The sequence below is a fragment of the Vulpes lagopus genome, chromosome 2 (genome assembly GCF_018345385.1).
Source record: "Vulpes lagopus strain Blue_001 chromosome 2, ASM1834538v1, whole genome shotgun sequence".
Classification (NCBI taxonomy): domain Eukaryota; kingdom Metazoa; phylum Chordata; class Mammalia; order Carnivora; family Canidae; genus Vulpes; species Vulpes lagopus.
Window position 1 is genome coordinate 128,936,048 of NC_054825.1, and position 18,748 is coordinate 128,954,795.

An 18,748-nucleotide genomic window follows, 5' to 3' on the forward strand; every position below is an offset into this window, starting at 1 on the left:
TTGGAGGAATACATGAGGCGTACAGAGATGTGGGAGGACTGTTTTCTTACAGTTTATAAATTACATGACTAAAAGGCAAACAAACTACCCAGGGCATCTTTCTAGTAAGCGATCTGCACAATTCTTAACTAGTAGGGGTGGAGGTTGCTAATTGTTCACAGTAACATCAGCTCAATGGCTACCTGCCGGTCCAAGGAGAAAAACACCACACTCCAGCATTCAGTTCCCTAGGTATAAGAACAGCTTTAATGCCTAACGACTTGCACCTTCACCGGAAACAACCAGAATATTTCGACAGCACACAACACGCTACTCTTGCTGCCAATCTGACAGCAATCCCAATAGATAAAGGTCACCAGAAGAGATTCCAACAAGAAAATCAAAAATTGCAACCACCATCACCCAGAATATTTCAAAGATTTGAGGAGATTTACTTATCAAGAATAAGGCATATCTTAAAGATAGATATACATCATAATAAAACCAGAAAGATAAATATGGCCCCAAGTCCAAGGAACCCTCAGAAAGGGATGTGATCAGGCCTGCTTTCCCTAGAAAATTATGAGTCCATTCACAGCTCTTCTGGGTATTAAACTCTTTGTTCTAATTTTAAATGTACACTAGAATTTTCAGAATGAGTAAAATTATAACCATAAAATGCGTTAGAAAAATAAAACAGTCCCTTCTTACTTTACCATCCAGTACTGGCTTGATCTTTAAAGCAATCTGCATCCATTTCAGAAGAATTAGTGAATACTCAGAAGTTTATGTGAAAGATTTGGAAAAAAAAAAAAGGCAGTGAACTACTGGAGTAGAGAAATAATAAAAACAGCCAATACCAAAATGCTGCACAAAAGATGTCTTATACATCTCTTCCCCTTTCAATTATCTTTCACCAAATAGATTTTAAGTTTTTAAAAATTTCAGGTAAGTACAGCTTTTAGTTCCATTCCATGCATTTACTAGGATATGCATGAAAATTTCTCCATTTTTAAATGAAGGAAATCTTAACTGTTCACCTTATAAAAAATGAATTTAGTACCTTAGTTCATTACAAAATGGGATTTTTGTTTGGCAGCTGTTTGCCTCTCTAGATGCTAATAGGACAGATATCTGAACACAATTTAGTTTCACTGTAGTAATCATTTAAAAAGTTAATCACTTTTAATAAGAAAATCAGCTAACTTCAAGTTAAAACAAGTAGAAAACAAGAAGCAACTGAAACCAAATGGGAACACTTTCAAACTCTAATGTATTTAACTTTTTTAAAAGGTGAAAGCCCTGAAAATAAGATGATATTCTTAAATGCTTAAACTAAGAAGACCAGGTGCCTGGGACATAAAAATAGAGAAAGGACTTCCAAATATTTGTTCTGCAAATGAAATAAACATAGTGAGCAACTGAGACATAGGGAGAAAACTCCTTCAGAGAAAATATATTTCCCCCAAACTTATCCTTCCAAAATTCCCCACTAAATCAACATCTAAATCTTTAAATGGCGTTAAAGTCTTTCTTAGCTAGGTTAATCTCTTTGTGTACAAGACAGAACCGCTCCCTTTAAATGTTAAGAACATTAATGAGCTTTACGCACGTTTTCAAATGCGTAAGAACATAAAAATAATTCAGTGTAACTTTTAAAAGCTTCAGTATGAAAAAAACCCATGTTATTTCCCTTCAGATAATAAAATACTCTGAGACAGACAATAAAGAAATTTTACAAAATACATCAAAATGCTTTGTAAAGGTAAACATCTAACAGCCACACACCCATGCTGTTTATCAGCCTCATCGCTGACAAACTTATTTTAACATTTACTTTTAAAAGCAAAAAGCCACTGTCAAGCTGTAGGTCAAACCTGCAATTTTTTTTTTGCAATTTTGTTTTAAATTGAAAGGTAAAAACCAAGAGTTAAGATAAAATATCACATACCATCACAAAAGTATCTCCACTGAAGATAGAGTTTTCAGCATCAGAGATTTCATTTCCCGTTGATTCCAATACTACTTGCTCAAGCTATCATTAGAGTTACCATTTCCCCTTTGGAAGTCATATCAATAGCCCTACCCCATGAAATTATTATTATGATTTTTATTTTTTTAAAGAAGCCATATCTAGGAAACCTGCCCCCCCCCCACCACCACTTTCCTAAGTGGAGCCAGTCTCCTGCCGGCCAGCGCTACGGACCCACCAGCGCAGCACAGAGCACTCCCACCTCTCCTCAAAGCACGGGCAGTGACACCTTGCCGAGGCTTTTCAAAAACAAATCCCCAAATGCCACTATCAATTCCACAGGGCCCGCCCAGCGTGCTGCCCTAAATACAAGGGTCTCCCTCCATGCTCTCAACCAGCTTCACTTAAGTTTAAAGACGGGTAGAACTACACTGACCTCTGTCCCTGGAGCACGTTTGTCTCTGAAAAGCAAAGAATGATCTAATTGGAAGCACAAGGACAACAGATTAGGAAGGGTTGGGGTGGGGGGGAGTAAAGCACCTAGCCCTCCGGAGACTACGGCGGTTGCGCAGCGATCAGTGGCTGAACAAAGCTCTAGGGGCCGGGGCCGGGGCCGGGGCCGGGGCCGGGGCGAGCGCGCGCGATCTCTCCATCATAAGCGAGAAGCCCTGCGCCTGGGGAAGCGAGCACCAGGGCCCACCAGGAAGGCGCAGGCAGGCCCCAACGGGAAGACGAACAACAAGAGGCATTTAGGGACTCCCAGGAGTGCTTAAGTGCCTGGATCTAAAGCCTCGAGAGCGCCTAACCCAAGAAAGTTTCCACCGAAGCAAGTCGTGTTCGTCCTCCCCGCCCGAGACTTCCCCGCGCCCGCCGCCAAGCCCCAGATCGGGTCCGCTCCCGCGCGGTGTCAGGGCGACCTCGCAGTCCACGCGGGGCACAGGGCGCAGGGGTCACCCTGCGGAGGGCGCGGGCGGGGCGCGGGGCGCCGGGCTCCCACCGAGGGGGCGGTGCCCCGGCCCCGCCCCCAGCCCCGCGGGTGTCACAGGGCCGCATCCCGACCGGGGTCTCTTGACTGGTGCCGGGGTGAGACCGCCTCTCTAAAAACAGCGTCCCTCCCTCTGAATACAAACACCAGGCAGTAGGGGCACCTTGAGCTGTTAAGTCACCCAGAACCCGGGTCTACTCACCTAGTGACCTTGGGCAGTAACACTGCGACTTCGTCGTCTCCAATCCCAAAATACTCTACCCAGCTCTCAAGGGCATCAGGAAATTGTGGGCGCGCTGTCGGGATAAGGACCCACTCTGGTCCTGGGCATGAATTCACAACGGCCCACCCTCCTGCACGGTCCTCAGGGACCCACTGTGGTTACTGACGCCGGTGACCCTACCCAAGTACCCACCATGGTAAACCAGCTGCCGCCACAGCAGCTCTCCGTTCCCCACCCTCCCTGCGGCGCCTCGCTCTCTTTGTGCCCGCGGGAGCTGGATTACAGACCCACATGTCCACCCCCACCGGGACAGTTTTGATTATGTACAACTCTGATCCAGGCCTTCTCTCCCCTCTGTTCTCTGATACAGTGGCCTGTAATGCCCCAATGTGTATCATTCAATACACTGTTTCAGTTCCAATCCTCTCAACCCTTCAGACTTTTTTCTGCACTCAAACTGATAGGAATTGCTAATGCCAACCTGGTCTGCCCTCTGATTCTCCTAATCACTTCAGCGGCTACCTTTTTCAAGAATTCTTCCAGCAACAACTCATGCTTTCTGGGCTTTATTCTGTCACCCATCTAAGTGCTAGCTGTGCACAATGACAGTGTGTCTGATCTCCTGGAAGGCCACTGTCTTTTCTTTCAATCTCCCCACTTCCAGCACCCAGCACAGCCAATTTGGAATTAATGTAACCTGTCTTGTAGCAAGATCAAAGTTTCAATCTTGTGCCCATTAGCACTGATTTTAGTAAGTAAAATGATGAAAATCTGTTACAATAGGATCAACAAGTGAAATATACTTTTTTTTTTTTTAAAGCCTTACACCATTAATTTCACAGGCAAAGAAAGCCATTACAGGTAAATGTAATATCTACTTCAGGGACATTTTCTACTAGGAAGCTGTTGACAGCTTAACCACTGCAGCTCTGCTTTATGCAAATACAGACGGTACTTTTCTCCCAGAGAACTTCAAACACTTGTGATCTCAGTTGACTTTGCCATGGCATTGCAAACATGAGCACACACCACCCAGAGCCTTACAAGAGATGGCTGGGTAAAGGGGACGCACAAAAGCCACGTAAGACACAAAAAATGCCTAAAACTATGTAAAATTTTTACAGATGTGAGCACCAAAAAGGATGTTTATAGTGTTAAAAATAGACTATCATTTTTCTTGGAGGTTTTCCTGTGAAGTTAGGTGTTAATAAATTAAAGCACAAAAAATTAATTCAATTATTCTTAAGTCAATAAAAATATAATTGGATCATTCTTTTGAATAGAGAAATGCCATTTTCCCCAAAACTAAAATTATAAATATTTGTATGTCAGACTTAAAATTTCTCTTTATATTCAGTAACTGACATTAGATATAGTATATATCTATATATATATAGTAAAATAGGAACTCATTTAAGCCAAAAATACGGATGACCTTTTCTACTGTTATACCGTGTGTACATGTACATATATATGTAATTTTTACAGATAGTAGTTATAAGAAACCTTAGTAAGAAGCTATGAAAACCCACTTTAAAAAAAAAAAGATTCATTTATTTGAGAGAGAAAGAAAAGGAGAACATGTATGCTCAGGGGAAGGGGCAGAGGGAGAGAATCCTGAAGGGGACTCTCCACTGAGCTTAAGAGACTCAGGACTCTGAGATCATGACCTGAGCCAAAATCAAGAGGTGGCTGCCTCTTAAGCCATCCAGGAGCCCCGAAAACGCATTTCTAATGCTACACAGCCTGTATCTGTCTACTATCTAACCTTATGAACTCCCAATTCACTAACCTTTACCTCTAGTGTGGTAAGCAGGATAATGGTCATGTCCCAATCCCTGGAACCTGTGAGTACGTTAGGTTACCTGGCAAAGGAGAATTAAGGTTGTTAATCGGCCAATTTAGAGATGGGATGATCCTGGATTATCCAAGTGAGCCCAATGTAATCACAAGGTCCTTTTATAAGTGAAGAAGGCAGGCAGGGAACAGAGAACCAGAGAGCAGTGTGAGAAGGACTGGCCCAGCCTTGCTGGTTTTGAAGGTGGAGGTAGGAGCCATAAGTCAAGAACTGTAGGGACCTCTGGAAGCTGAACAGGCGAGGAAGCAGATTCTCCCACAGAGCCTCCAGAAAGGGACAAAAAGCCTGCTGACACCTTGAGGTTAGCCCAGTGAGATTGATTTTGCACATCTTACCTCCAGATACTATAGATCATAAATCTGTGTTAAGTCCCAGAATTAGTGATAATCTATTACAGCAATAGGAAACTAATACATCTGGGTTCCAAATTCGTCTTACAATCAACCCCATTGCTGCTTAACATGTGAGGAAAATAAAAACATCCTTTAAAGACTCTCAGCCACACCTGCACTCTGATTGGTTTCCTTCTAAGGGAAGACTTTCTTCCGGGTCCCTCCCCTCGTCCCCAAGTACACAGCTTCATAGAGAATTTCAGGCTTGATTTAGGGGCTGAGAAGTTTGTTGGGGTCATCCAGGCTGAGCTGAGAAGAAATCTGGATAGGAGGTCTAAAAGCCCTTTTGGGTCTGGTTCCTAACTGCTTCACTGCTTTTATAGTGCCATGGAGGCCAGGGCAGGGCATGTCAATGAAACAAAGGACAAACATGAAACAAAACGCCATGGGCAACCACGTCTTGATCAAATATAAGAGCGATTCAAGTTAATAAGTAACATAACCCCACCACCTTCTTCATGGCTTTAATTATTACAGCCAGTAAAAAATATTCAGGCCATCCTTGTTTAGTGATGTTTTATTTACCCCTAAAGGCTAAAGTCTTCATTAAAAGCAGAAGAGTTGTGTTCAATTCAACACATATGGTGAGATCACAGCCCAGTTTATTGTAGTTTTTTGAAGTGTCCCCCCCCGCCCCCAAACATACACAGCTGAGGACTCGGGATACACAGCACTGCAATTACAACTGGGCCATGTCAGATTTTACATTACGACATTGTAATTGATTGAAAGCACAAACTTATTTCTGAATAGTTCCCTGCATTTTCTATTTTTCTAGCACAAATCACTCTTTTTCCTGGGGCTATTTCCTCCAGTATTTAAGGGGTACAATGTTGTTGGGGGGAGTCTTCTTTCACTCCCAAGATGTGCTAAACCTGGCCAAGTTCCTGAACAGCACAGGGCCCTGCGTTTGGAGGAGGAAGGGCTAAGAGGCTGGAGCAATCCATGTGTCCCCAAGATCAGTGCCACTGCTTTCTTTTGTTCACGATGCACAGACTTTATCATGGAATTGCCTGATTATGATGTTTTCCAAAGTTCACACTATTATGTTTTCCAAGGAGAAACAATTAACCAGCTTTATTTTTCCAAGCAAACTCTTCACTGGGGGAGGAAGGGCAATTCTTTGTCATGTCCTATATTAAAAAAGCAATTCTTTCCAAGTGTACCTCACTTGGGTCAATGTTTTTAATATCTTTGGGTCTCTTTTGGCATTATGTCTGTGGAACTGAACTGGATGAGAGGAGCGAGGATCATATCAAAATTAAGACCTTGCCACCCGTCCCCCCAGTTAAAGAGGAAGGCTGAGGTGGGGGTAGTTCAGTCATGAATGGCCTCACCTCCATGAACATGTAACCGAAAGGGAACGAGAGAATGGGAAAGCATGCCTCACCAGTAGATGTCTCTTGGAGCACCTGGTCAGAAGTGAAGGAAAGCTCTGTGTTCTTCTCTCTAATCTCAGGGATGGAGACAGGTTCTGGAGAAGAAATGGAAAATGTGCAGCCTCAAGCAGTGGGAGGCAACCCAAAATGTAACACACCTATGCCCGGGGCCATGATATTTTTCCTTTAGAATAAAGTACTTATCATATCGCTGTACAGTGATCTAAGGCTGGAAATTAAACTTGGCTTAGTGTTTGATCTTTTTTTTTTTAAAGATTTTTAAAATTAATTTGAGAGAGGGAGAGAGAGCACACACACAGGTGGGGAGAGGGGCAGAGAGAAAGCATCTCAGGCAGACTCTACACTGAGCATGGAGCTCAACACAGGGCTGGACCCCATCACCCTGAGATCATGACCTGAGCCAGAATCCAGAATCGGAGGCTTAACCAACTGAACTACCCAGGTGTCCCTGACCATCCATTTTATTAGCAGAATTGCACCTGGTGAAATACAGCCCTCCTTGGTCTCTAGTTCTCAGAAAATCATTCCTGATAGCAGTGTAATTCTAAAGGGGGGAAAAACCCAGAGGAGGCTGGGCATTAAATTTTACAAAGCACAGGGAAGTAACGGCTGTTGATTACGTAGGGATGATTCCTATCGGAAAGGCACAAGCCTGTGGGAAGGGCTCGGGGAAGCAGAGCTCACTGGGTAAGCTGTGGCCTCAAAGTTGCCTGACCCTGGTTTCCTCTCCCCTCTTGCAGTCCTCTGGGGCTCAGGAGAAACCACCCTCCACCTGCTGCTGCTGGTGAATGAGGAGAGTTAACAAGGCCTGGGTTTCCACTTCTAGCCCTTCCTACATGCCCCTGATGCTATTCTTATTATACTCCCAGAATTAAATTAAAATGGCATCCTTAACATGCTTTAGTTCTATGGGAAAAGGAAATATATCAATCATAAAACTATAAAAATTTAATATCCTGAAAACTGTTTTCACAAACTCAGAAATAAAAAATAGTATCACCAATCTTATTTAGTCCGCTGTTACAGATCATTGTTCTTGATGGTGGATAAACCAGTGGCTACTGTAAAGATCTTTAAAAAGTAGTAACATGAAAAATGAATGAATGGCAATGACAAACACCATGTCCAGAGCAGGGGTAAACAAATTAGTAAACTCCTAAGTTGCTTCTGTTGTACAGCCTGCCCTAAAAGCCTTTTAGAAGTATTTTTAAAGTAAAATGTTGTGTTTTGATTGTAGGATAGGACTTACTTGAAATGTGACCCAGTTTTTAGTGAAGCCACAAATAATTAGCACTGAAGACAGAGCCATGTAAAAATATATGAATTATTAACTGTTTCTATTAGTAATACATTGATTATTTGCAAAAATATGATTCTTAACCCCACCAAGTGCAATTTAAGTCACTTTATTTTGTGCTGTGAAAAAAGAGTATCTTGTGAACACCTCTAAATTCAGGAAAAAAACAAAGATGGCAGGATGTCTGACTTCCTCATTACAATAGAGTGCACTCAAGTGACTTGTCTGTCTAGAGGCACAAAGGCTAGAACCCCACTGCCAGCTAATCCCCAAAGTCCTGACCGTTGCAGCTACTGGACAGAAGAAATCCAATTTTTTTTTAAATATTTATTTATTTATTTATTTATTTATTTATTTATGATAGTCACACACACACACACACACACACACACACACAGAGAGAGAGAGAGAGAGAGAGAGACAGAGAGACAGAGACACAGGCAGAGGCAGGCTCCATGTACCGGGAGCCCGATGTGGGATTCTATCCAGGGTCTCCAGGATCGCGCCCTGGGCCAAAGGCAGGCACCAAACTGCTGCGCCACCAGGGATCCCCAAGAAATCCAATTTTTAAAAAATTTTCTCATAAACCTTACTTTTAAACCTCTAGTATTACCTTTATTTGGACCTTTCCCAAATGATCCACAGTCCTCAAGATACAGACTCCCAAAGCGCATAAAGCAGCCTGGCAGATACCCTCCCACGCTCCATGCCATTATACTATTAAGTATTTAAAGGCCTTGGACAAATCCCCACAGGTGTCCCATTCAACTTCTGTCTGTCCAGTGGATCCACACTAACCCTGCTTTCAAACCTAGAGCTGGTAGCTCTCCACATAAATCTAAACAGTGCCTGGTCTAACAAGATCACGTAGATTGCCAGATTTATTGGCAACTTAATTAAACCTGCCTCGGTCTATAAACTCTCCACAGTTATCTTCAAGTCCAAATCTCCAACAGCAACTGTAAGCCACCCCAGCTCTGGGACTGCTCCTATCATCTCCCTCCCAGGGGCAGTGGAGGCACTGATCCATCCAAACAGGATTCTAGGAGTCCTGAGAGTCAGTTCAGGAAAAGGGGAGACAAGCGTGCAGGACCCATTCAGCGACAAAACTTGCTGCTGTCAATAAGGAGATCTACAACTTCTAACAATCTTAATGCAGGAATAATTAAAAATACAGGAAAAGACATATCCCTTAACAACAGAAACCATTTCCATGAAGATATCCCTTCTCTTGCAGGGGAACTTGGAGGCAAAATACCCAGTTTGTTTGTACTGTGGAAATATTGGTCATATTGCAACAAAAGAAATCTTCATTTCCTAGATTTAAACACCAGAATTTCTACATAGCCAGGTAGTGGCCTGGGTTTGTTTGCTGTAATCACTCAGAGTTGTGGCAAACAAGGATTATATCTTTAGGCTATCATTTTATACAGAGCTTTTTTGATTGGGGAGGAGAGGGAGGAAGTGTGTGTATATGTTTATATTCAGATTTAAAAATTTGTGCAAGTTGCCTAGAAACCAAAGCACAGAAGAATTCACAGCCTGATGCATGCTAAATTGCAGCTGCTGGAAACATCATGTTCTCCCAACCACGCTCTGGGCTGGGCTCATTCCTATCTATCTCTGTCATTCAAGGTTGATGGTATCTAGTCTTCTAGGGAGCGTGGTTTAGTTATTCCATCACTTTCAATGAGAGAAATCAGTGTTTTCTTCACCCTGTCTGAATGCACTTAATGCCTCAGTGCATTATGTCCCTCTCCTGTGTCAGGAAAGTACACATGTGTACACATGTGTAGCCATGTGAGAGATACAGGCCTGAATGGCAGAGAACTTGTTTGACACACAGCGAGAATGGATGGAGGGGAGGTTTCTCACATAAAAGTATTCCCCACACTGAGCAACTTTCACCTAAAGAGCTCCATGTATTTTGTACAAATCTGAGGTGCCAACACTCCCCAGCATGTCACTACACTCCTGGGCCACATTCTGCAAGTGGCGGCTCAGTCAGAACCCTGGTCAGAATCACTATAAATCAGCAAGTGAAGCCAGATAACCGTTAGGGATTTGTGAGCTTGTTCTGCCAGGTAATGGGCTACACTATGCAGATAAATCACTTAACATGTTGCCATAGTTCTCGGACTAAGCACTTCCAAGTGTGTCTGAAGGCTTGCAGAGAGGGCAGATGAAAAGAACAGCACTTGTGGGCTTTCTAGTTTAGCAGACTGGACGTTTAACCATCCTAAAATGCTCTGTCCCAGTTCCTAGGCAATCTCCTAGAGGCACTGTGCCCAGAACAAAGATGATGCCTTATTTACCCCACAAACTGAGGAGTAGAGAAGAAATGCGAATATCACAGGGGAAAAAATGCAAGTTAAATCTTGTAGAACACCTGAATTCATCAAGTTTTGGTACCCAAGATGCTGTGTTTTTTATACCATAATCTCAAACAATAAAACCCCGCATACCCTTTATATCGAATGTGGCAGTACTCCTGATGACTTTTAGGTGCCAAGGACAAAAATATCTTCCATAGTTATTTGCAGAGCTTATCATTTCTATCAATGAACTCCAATAGGACTTCTAGTAAAATAAATGAGGATGACTTCAGAAAAATTTCCTAAGATAAAATGGTTAGAGAATGATAAAGGAAAATCTCTTTTTTCAAGTCACAATAAAGGCAAACAGGCAGATGAAAAAATACATTATTCCTGAAACCTCAAAAAATAGTTATTCATAGCCAAATTACCAACACCGTTCTGAAGTCATGTTGGTAAAGAACTCTGAAAGCCTCTATGGGTCCTCTACAATTTTCATGCCCACAATTAGGCTGGTGACACCTCACACATCTGTGATGTTCATACTGAACAGAAGCATGCTTCAAATGCAGAGTTTAATAGATGCTACCACTTTCTGCTAGTGGCACATTCAGAATGCATGACCTGCCAAACTGCAATGAGTATCTGATCCCCTCACAGGTGAACTGGCAAGGGATGACATTCAAAGCCCTGACTGCTAAGGTGAGTGTGAGGTCAGGCTGGAAGGAGGAGATCTAAGGGCCCTGAAATCTCCCCTTAGAGGAGAGATCTAAACACCCCCCCCCCCCCCGCCCCCGGCCCCGTCCCCGCCCTCTGGCTGACTTCAAGTCTGGCATCTCCAGGTCAAACATGGATTTCACAGGACAGCTTTCCTCCCCATTTCAGTCATGTCATGTCCGGTGACATGTGAAACAAACTAGCGTTTTCCCCAGGTTAAAAAACAAAAAACAAAAAATCCCCACCATTCTGATACCTGCTGAAAGGCATGCAACGCCACACTGTTGTTTTTAAGAGCAAGTAAATACATATTTTATTTTACGGCCAATAATGTATTTAAGATAATTAGGGAGCAAGGAAAGCTTTCTACAAAAAGATTAAATATATTTATGAGGGATGAAAGACATTCCCCCACCTTCCATTATGATTCCTGTCATTTTATGGGTTGCTGCTCTGAGAGTTTTATTTAAAACTTAGGATTTTTTTTTTCATTGGTGAGCACTGAAAGCAAGTAGGGTCTACCAGATAAAGATAAATTTCATCTTCATGAATTACAACTTCAAATAATAAAATCAAAAGATTGTAATTCATATTTTCAAATAACTAAATTAAAATGTCCTTTGGAGAAACCAGTGGTAAAGATCTTGAAAAAGCAAGCACTGGAAGATTCCAACTGCCTTCAAGCTTAGAGAAGCTTAGACTTACAGGAAATGTGCTCGCAGAGAATCACAGGTGCATCCTTATATAGGAACCCTTGAATACAGCAAGAATTCTTACAGACCTCTCAATTACTAGACAGCAAAAATCTGGGGAGATTTAAAATGGGAATATTTGTACAATCCTTCATATAAGAGAAAACTCACTGTGACCAATATCATAGCAGCTTCTCCCTCTCTGAGGTCTGCCATCTCTCATACTCACTTTCTGGATGAAGCATCTAAAAGTGTGTGGTAGGAAGTGAGTCTGGGTGAATGAATGATGAAGAGGCAACTTGTCTTACTGATAGACCAGCTATGCCATGCAGCAATTTCTTAAAAAATATATTATATGAATCTGGTGTCAAAGGTATTAATTTTAAAAAACAGCAAAGTGCCAGTACAAAGGAAATTCCTTAGAGAGTTACTACTGTTTAGATCTTCAAGACATTCATACTACTGGTCCTCAACTTGAGACGAACTGTTAGCTCTGGTTACTGACTGTGCCCACAGGATGCATAATTGGGGCAGATTTTAAAAATATATCAATAATTAATGTCCAGTTTCAGGAAAAAAATGATGTGTGATTCCTGTTAGAAATGTTTTTCTTCCAAATTATTAAATAAAATGCTAGAAGTATAGGATGTCTTCCCACTTCTCTCCTAGGTTCATAACAAAACCAGAAACATATCAATCAATCCAATCCAACCATTAGCTAGAATCAAAGCAAGGCCTGCTCATCAAGCTCCTCTTTCTAGAGATCCATATTACATCACCGCAACAGTATGTGCTTTCTCTTGAGTGTGGCTCATGTCAAATCAAGTACTGTCAGTTGATCAGAATTGAAAGCATAATTGTTCCAACCTTTCTCCATTAAAAAACATGAGGATATTTACATCTTCCAAACAAGTTCCTTTAGCCACAGGAAAACTGAGGAGCCAAAAAAGGCCTCACAGGCCCCAGTATATGGCTTAAGGAGGAAATTATTAATACCCAAGTAGAGTTTCAATACTAAGTCCATCTTTACTTTTAAATGGTTTCACCCTCACCCCTCATGCCATTTCTGCCCCATTTACCATCTCAAATTATAAGGAATATGGCATCGAATTCTCTCATTTCTGTGATCTGTCAGAGAACTCGGTTTGTATTGACCAGTTCCGTTCTTTCGTATCCCGATGATATTCTATCAAATTGACCTATACTGCAAGGAAGGAGAAAATGGGGGTGAAAAAGTATGATGCTGTGGGTTTCTGGACCTCTTTTCCTTTATCAAGGATCCACTGTATGAAGATACTTGTCTAAGCTGTTATTCAAAAGTATAGTAAAAATAAAATTGAAATAATCACTACTTACATCCTGACTTTGGAGCAAGAAATAAAAATATGACTAAGTTTCAGATATAACTGAAAACCTAGGTTTTCATAAATGTATCAAGAACAAAACAACATGAATGTCAGGACTTGGAACCAAATCTCTAGAAGGAAGACAAAGCAAGACATGTCATCAACAGATCATCTAGAAAGCAATTTTCTCATTTTTGGTGGGAGAACTGAACACAGGTGACACCAAAACAGGGACAGAGAACATTCATTTTATAACCACTATTTGGTTAAGCAAATGAGGTGGTTGGATATTATAAATTTTTATGTAGAGTATACCAAACTGAATGGTGTACACACAGAATTTTGGGCATTTATTTTATTTTAATTTTTTTTGAATTTTGGGCATTTAACTTTTGGCTATACAATACGATTTTTACTATGTCTCTATGTAGAATCATTATGTAATTCATACTCTATTCCTATCTCTGGAATGGCACAAAATAAAAACAAACAACAGCATTGTGATTTGCTGAATCACATAAAGCTCGTATTTCTGAACGTCAAGTATTTCCAACGTGGTCTTTTTGGTGAAGGACATGTTAAGTAGGCTAACTTTAGCATTAACTAAAGCATCATATAATTAAACAAGCATTTCATTCCCAAAGATGGGGCAACTTTGAGTTACGGTATTGTACCTTTAGTAAGTCTCTGTGAACAAGAAGACTGATGTGCTTCAGTCTTCGATGAAGAGATGAGCACACATACATGTAAGCCCATCGATGGAGAGACGAGCACACATACATGTAAGCCCATAAGTTCTCCCGGTTTAATGTCACCTATGGTAGAACAACTGGGCTAGAGTGAAAGGAGAGGGAAACTGAACAAGGAGACAGTACAGGAGGGAAAGGTGGGGGGTAAGAGATGAGGCACTGCAAGGCCATGAGGCACTTGAACTGACAGGTTGGGGAGAGACCAGCATTAGCAAGAGAACAAAGGTATCAAAAGAAGAGGTGAAATGAGGATGCATAAGGCCGACACCTTGAATGTGCCAATCTCTGGCTCCCGCAGGAGAACATGCCTCGGAGACCAGCAGCTTGCGCAGTAGGGCTGTCCTTAGCTTTCTCTGCTGACTGAAGTTGCAGGCACCTTCCCTCAAACCATGTAAGGTGCACCTCCAACTCCACTGTTTTTTAATTGAAATCTCAGAAGTCCATATTGGTATTCTGAAAATGGCCATTCTGAAGATTTTGTTTTGAGAGAGAAAGAGCACAGGCCAGAGTGGGGAAGGACAGGAGGGCCCAACATGGGGCTCGAACTCACGACCCTGAGATCAGGACCCGACGCCTCACTGTGTGACTGAGCCACCCAGGCGCCCGCAAAACAGCTATTCTAAAATGCACACAGGTATTCCAGGACTTGGCACAATATGAAGCAAACCCTTAACCCCATGACACACACGCACATTCCCAGTCGGTGAAGACTCCTGGGAATCTCTCAGGGCAGCACAACCTAAAAAAATCAGCGGTAAGGCTGTTTTGTCAGAGCCCAGAAGTGGGAATAACTACAGACCACCTTGCCCTGACTCGATCTAGTCACGTACTTAACCGGTAGCTTCAGGGAATGTGTATCTATTCCTCAGTAACACCGACTGTTTCCTGGTGGTCAGTGCCAGCCGCTGGCGCGTCCAGGCCTGAACCCTTGGGGAGGCCGAGCAAGAAGTGCCAGGGGGAAAGCACCTCTGCTGCCTGGTCCCACTGCACAGCTCCCCTAAGGGTGAACATCACTGTTTCTCAGAGGACAGAGAAAAACAGCTCCTCATTTCACCCTGTGGCTTCTGTGTCAATAGAAATACCTTTCAGTGGCAGAACTCACTTAACTGAAAACATACCCAAGAGGCATGTTCTAAAACCAGTGCTGTAGGGCTTGCCTGTTTCCCTGGAGGTAAAAGCCCACTTTGGCCCAGAAGGGACAGGCCTCCTGTCAGGCCGAATGGCTCCCCCGCGGCTGGGCAATGCCCAGCCAGCCTGGTGTCCCAGGAGAGACAGCGCGTGCACCTCTGGCGCCAAGAGGGTGACCCAAAAAGGCAGGGCACGCTACCAGAAGCAGTTGGCTCTGGCTGGTCAGGACCAACGGGGTTTTCTCAGATAGACACGACAAGGGGTGTTTCCAGCCCCCTCACCGTCACAATGGAGGGTTTCTGGGCCTCCACACATTAGCCTGATATCCTTGGACACGTGCCTTCTGATGAGGCCCCTTTCCATATCATCGTTGACACAATGGAATGAGAGAAACCACAAAGTATGAAAAAAAACTACAGGGGACTGAGCAATTTATTCATGCCCCCTGTAAGCACTGGAAAAAGATGTCTTTACCACAAACACATGTTATCAAAAGAGAGGGTGGGAGGCTGTGGAACATGAGAGCCCCTTGGTGTGGCATAAGGTCCGCAACAGGAGAATCCTCTGGATATCTGGGACAAGTCGAAAGATGGAGGAGCACATAGCATTCACTTGTCAGAACGGATATATATTTCCAAAAATGATCCTTAGTGACATGACCCCGTAACAGTTTGGGAAGCCCATGTTTTAATTCTCCTACCCTCTGGACACTGGGCTGGAAAGAAGATTCAAGACGCACAGGAAAGCTTCTGCAATTCTTTGGTTCCTTGTGGGATGAAGCCAATATACCCCTTCAGAAGCGTGCAGCTCTGACCTCCTGCTCCACCAGCTGGCTACTGTCAGGGCCTGGGCAAAGAGCTAAAGTCCTGGCCTTTGATGGAGGATGAGGTCTCAGGCAGGTATCAGCTGTAAAAAATTTCTGAGGGACTTACTTTCTTCTCACATTAAAATGATGACCCATATGACATCATGTTCTGGCTCCCTGGTTGGCATGCCCAACCAGAATGTCCTGCTACTGGATGTTTGTGACAAAAGAGAGCCTACCTAAGATTCATGACATCCCTTTTAAACTAAAAAGAACAGATGCACGAAGAGCAGAAGTAGACAGATGCACTGACTCCATTTCATTTAAGTCAGTACTGGTAAATGCAGAGAAATCTATCAATTGCCAAAAGAGTTAATGCTATTCACCCGCACAAATTTGTGTACAACATTTGCTTTGTGTGGTAAGGCTACCAGGCCCGTGGTGTATGCCTGCACACCCCAGGGATGAACTGAGCACTGCAAATGCCAGACTTTCCACTAGCTTGGGACAAAGCCTCTCTGGAGGGGTTTTCACCAACGTAGACAGCAAGACAGCCAGAGCAGCCAGCACGGCTGCACAAAAAAACAAAAATACCAAAGAAGGGGCAAAGCATCAGTTATGACCCCTTTCAGGACTCAATTATACTGCTCTGAAGTTAAGACTTTTGCATTTTAATAGAAGCCAGAAAAGACAGGCAGGCTGTGTAACTGCTATTCCTTAGAAACAAGTTGGGAGTATCAATTTCAGCATTAACTCTTGAAGTAGAATAGAAATAGCCTCATAGTTAGTTGGTGAAGAGGTTCATCTTCCATAATTCCCATATTGTGACTGCAAGCTCAACCCATAAGTCATGAGGTGAACCGGTAGCAAACCCTCAGATCCTGAAATGGATGTCTGTTTGATTCACACTGAGAGAGGAAGAAACACAGCATGGCTGCTGCCACTTTTTACACCAATGGTCACATGTAGAAAGTCAAAGGTAAAAGGAAATCCCCGGGCCCTTGGCACTCACTTCTGCCATCCATTTGTGAGATCATGACATTGGATCACAGTCGGCATTTATAAAAGTTTACTCTGGTTCGTGCAAGATCGTTTCCACGTGAGTTTAGTCAAGGTACACAAGTCCCTGGGAAAGCCAGGATTCCAGTACTCTCTGTCAATCAAGTACCTTTTTATGAGAGGTATAAAACAGATCTTTCCAAAAAAGGAAGAATTTCAAAATCAGTGAATTCAGTTAATCAGAAAAAAATAAAAAGTAGCCTGAATGAACCATCTTTGAAGTCACAAATACAAAACACACTCCCATTCTTTTTCAATAATTTTTTTTTTTTCACTAAGAGACTTAACAGACAAACATGAGAATAGTAAGAGTCAGCAGCTCTCCGGATGACTGGATTACAGGCAGGCTTCAATTCTCTTCTTTACACTTCCCTATATTTCCTACGTTTTCTCCAATAAACAGTGTATCACTTGTATTTATTTATTTTAGAGACAGGAAGCGTGTACAGAAGCAGGGGGAGGAGCAGAGGGAGAGGGAGAGAATCTCCAGCAGGTTCGGCACCAAGCACAGAGCCTGATGTGGAGCTTGATCCCAGGACCCTGAGATCATGACTTGAGCAGAAGGAAACTAAGAGTGAGTTGTGTCTGACTGAGCCTATCCAGGTGCCCCAACAGTGTATCCCTTTTATAACAAGAAAAAAAATCTTAATTTTCTTGGCTCAGGTTGGTTTAAAACTAGAAAGGCAGTTAAACATGCTGAACTGAAATAAAAATACAAGAAAGGTGCCACACAGGAAAACAAACTTACTTTATGTAGAAACTGGGAACATACCACCCTGCACCAGTCGATTCCTCATTCAATCTAGATTTCAACAATTTGAGCAACACAAACCAGCATCCCCAGTGAGCCCCCCAATCAATCCTGTGGGGGGCACATCGTAGCCCAGGCCATCCTGTGGGGTCACTCATAGTTGACCAAGAAACTCTCAGAGACCTATGCAAGGCTGAGCAGAAATTCATGTAGTTCCATTAACAGTGGACTTGGTTACTACAAATAAAGTTGAATTAAAATTAATTCTAACTCCTTCAGCTTCCATGAAAAGGCTGAATTAACCTTTTTCCTCCTGGTGGCCCTGGAGAAGATGCTTATAGCACTGACATGTCCAAAATATCACTAACAAATGAAGGAGAATAATTGCTATTAGAAAATCTGCAAACCTGAATCGTGCTAAAATCGTGAGGAGCTGGTAAAATGGCACATCTCTCAAACCCAGGGACGAAGAGTGACTGACCTGGGGGCAGGACAGGATGGCAGGTGTCTGAGTGCCCAGGAGGGGGAATGGCACACACATGGAGGGCACTTACATGCGAAAGCTTCTAGCAACCAACGTAGAGGCGCCTACGCGTAGAGGCGTAGCAACCGCCTTGCTGAGAAAGCACAGGCTCTAAGGGGCTGCTCCAGTGTGTATCAGGGGCACAGCTCCTCATCAGGAACACACGCAGACAAAAGGGCAAAGGCCAGGAAAACAGAGACTGGTAAGATGACTGAATGTGTGCATCTATGCAACACCTGCAAGGAATTCAGTAATATCATGAGGCCCGACAGCTCAGTTCTTCATCCCCCACCCTGCCCTGTGCCTCCCTACCACATCGCTTCTCAGTAATATGGGACTAGCCTCATGATGCCCGCCATGCCCCACTGAGGGGTGCACAGTGATGGGGAGGGTTCTGTGTTGATGAGGGCAGCAAGCAGTCCTAGGAAGTACTACAGAGCTCACAGCCCTTTGCAATTTACAGCAAAGGAGCACAGCTCAGTGACATGCAGCATCCCGCCCTCCACAGGTATCTGCAAGCTTTGCTCCCCCTGCACCCTCTGAGAGCTTCTACTACC

The 18,748-nt window shown here is 43.1% G+C and overlaps 1 protein-coding gene across 17 annotated transcripts in view; it reads right to left on the reverse strand.

Moving 5' to 3' along the window:
- LOC121484097 (aminopeptidase O (putative)) overlaps positions 1-18,748 on the reverse strand; it is a 337,984-nt gene that overhangs the window by 35,007 nt on the left and 284,229 nt on the right. For 13 of the 17 annotated variants that reach the window (XR_005985940.1, XR_005985938.1, XR_005985937.1 and 10 more), the window contains exon 14: positions 6,800-6,883. The exons of the other annotated variants lie outside the window; for them this stretch is intronic. Coding sequence is in view for 7 of the 13 variants with exons in the window: in XM_041742812.1 (XP_041598746.1) it covers positions 6,800-6,883 (84 nt within the window). In the remaining 6 variants the exon portion in view is untranslated. The remainder of the gene's footprint in view (positions 1-6,799; positions 6,884-18,748) is intronic. 17 annotated transcript variants of the gene reach the window in all.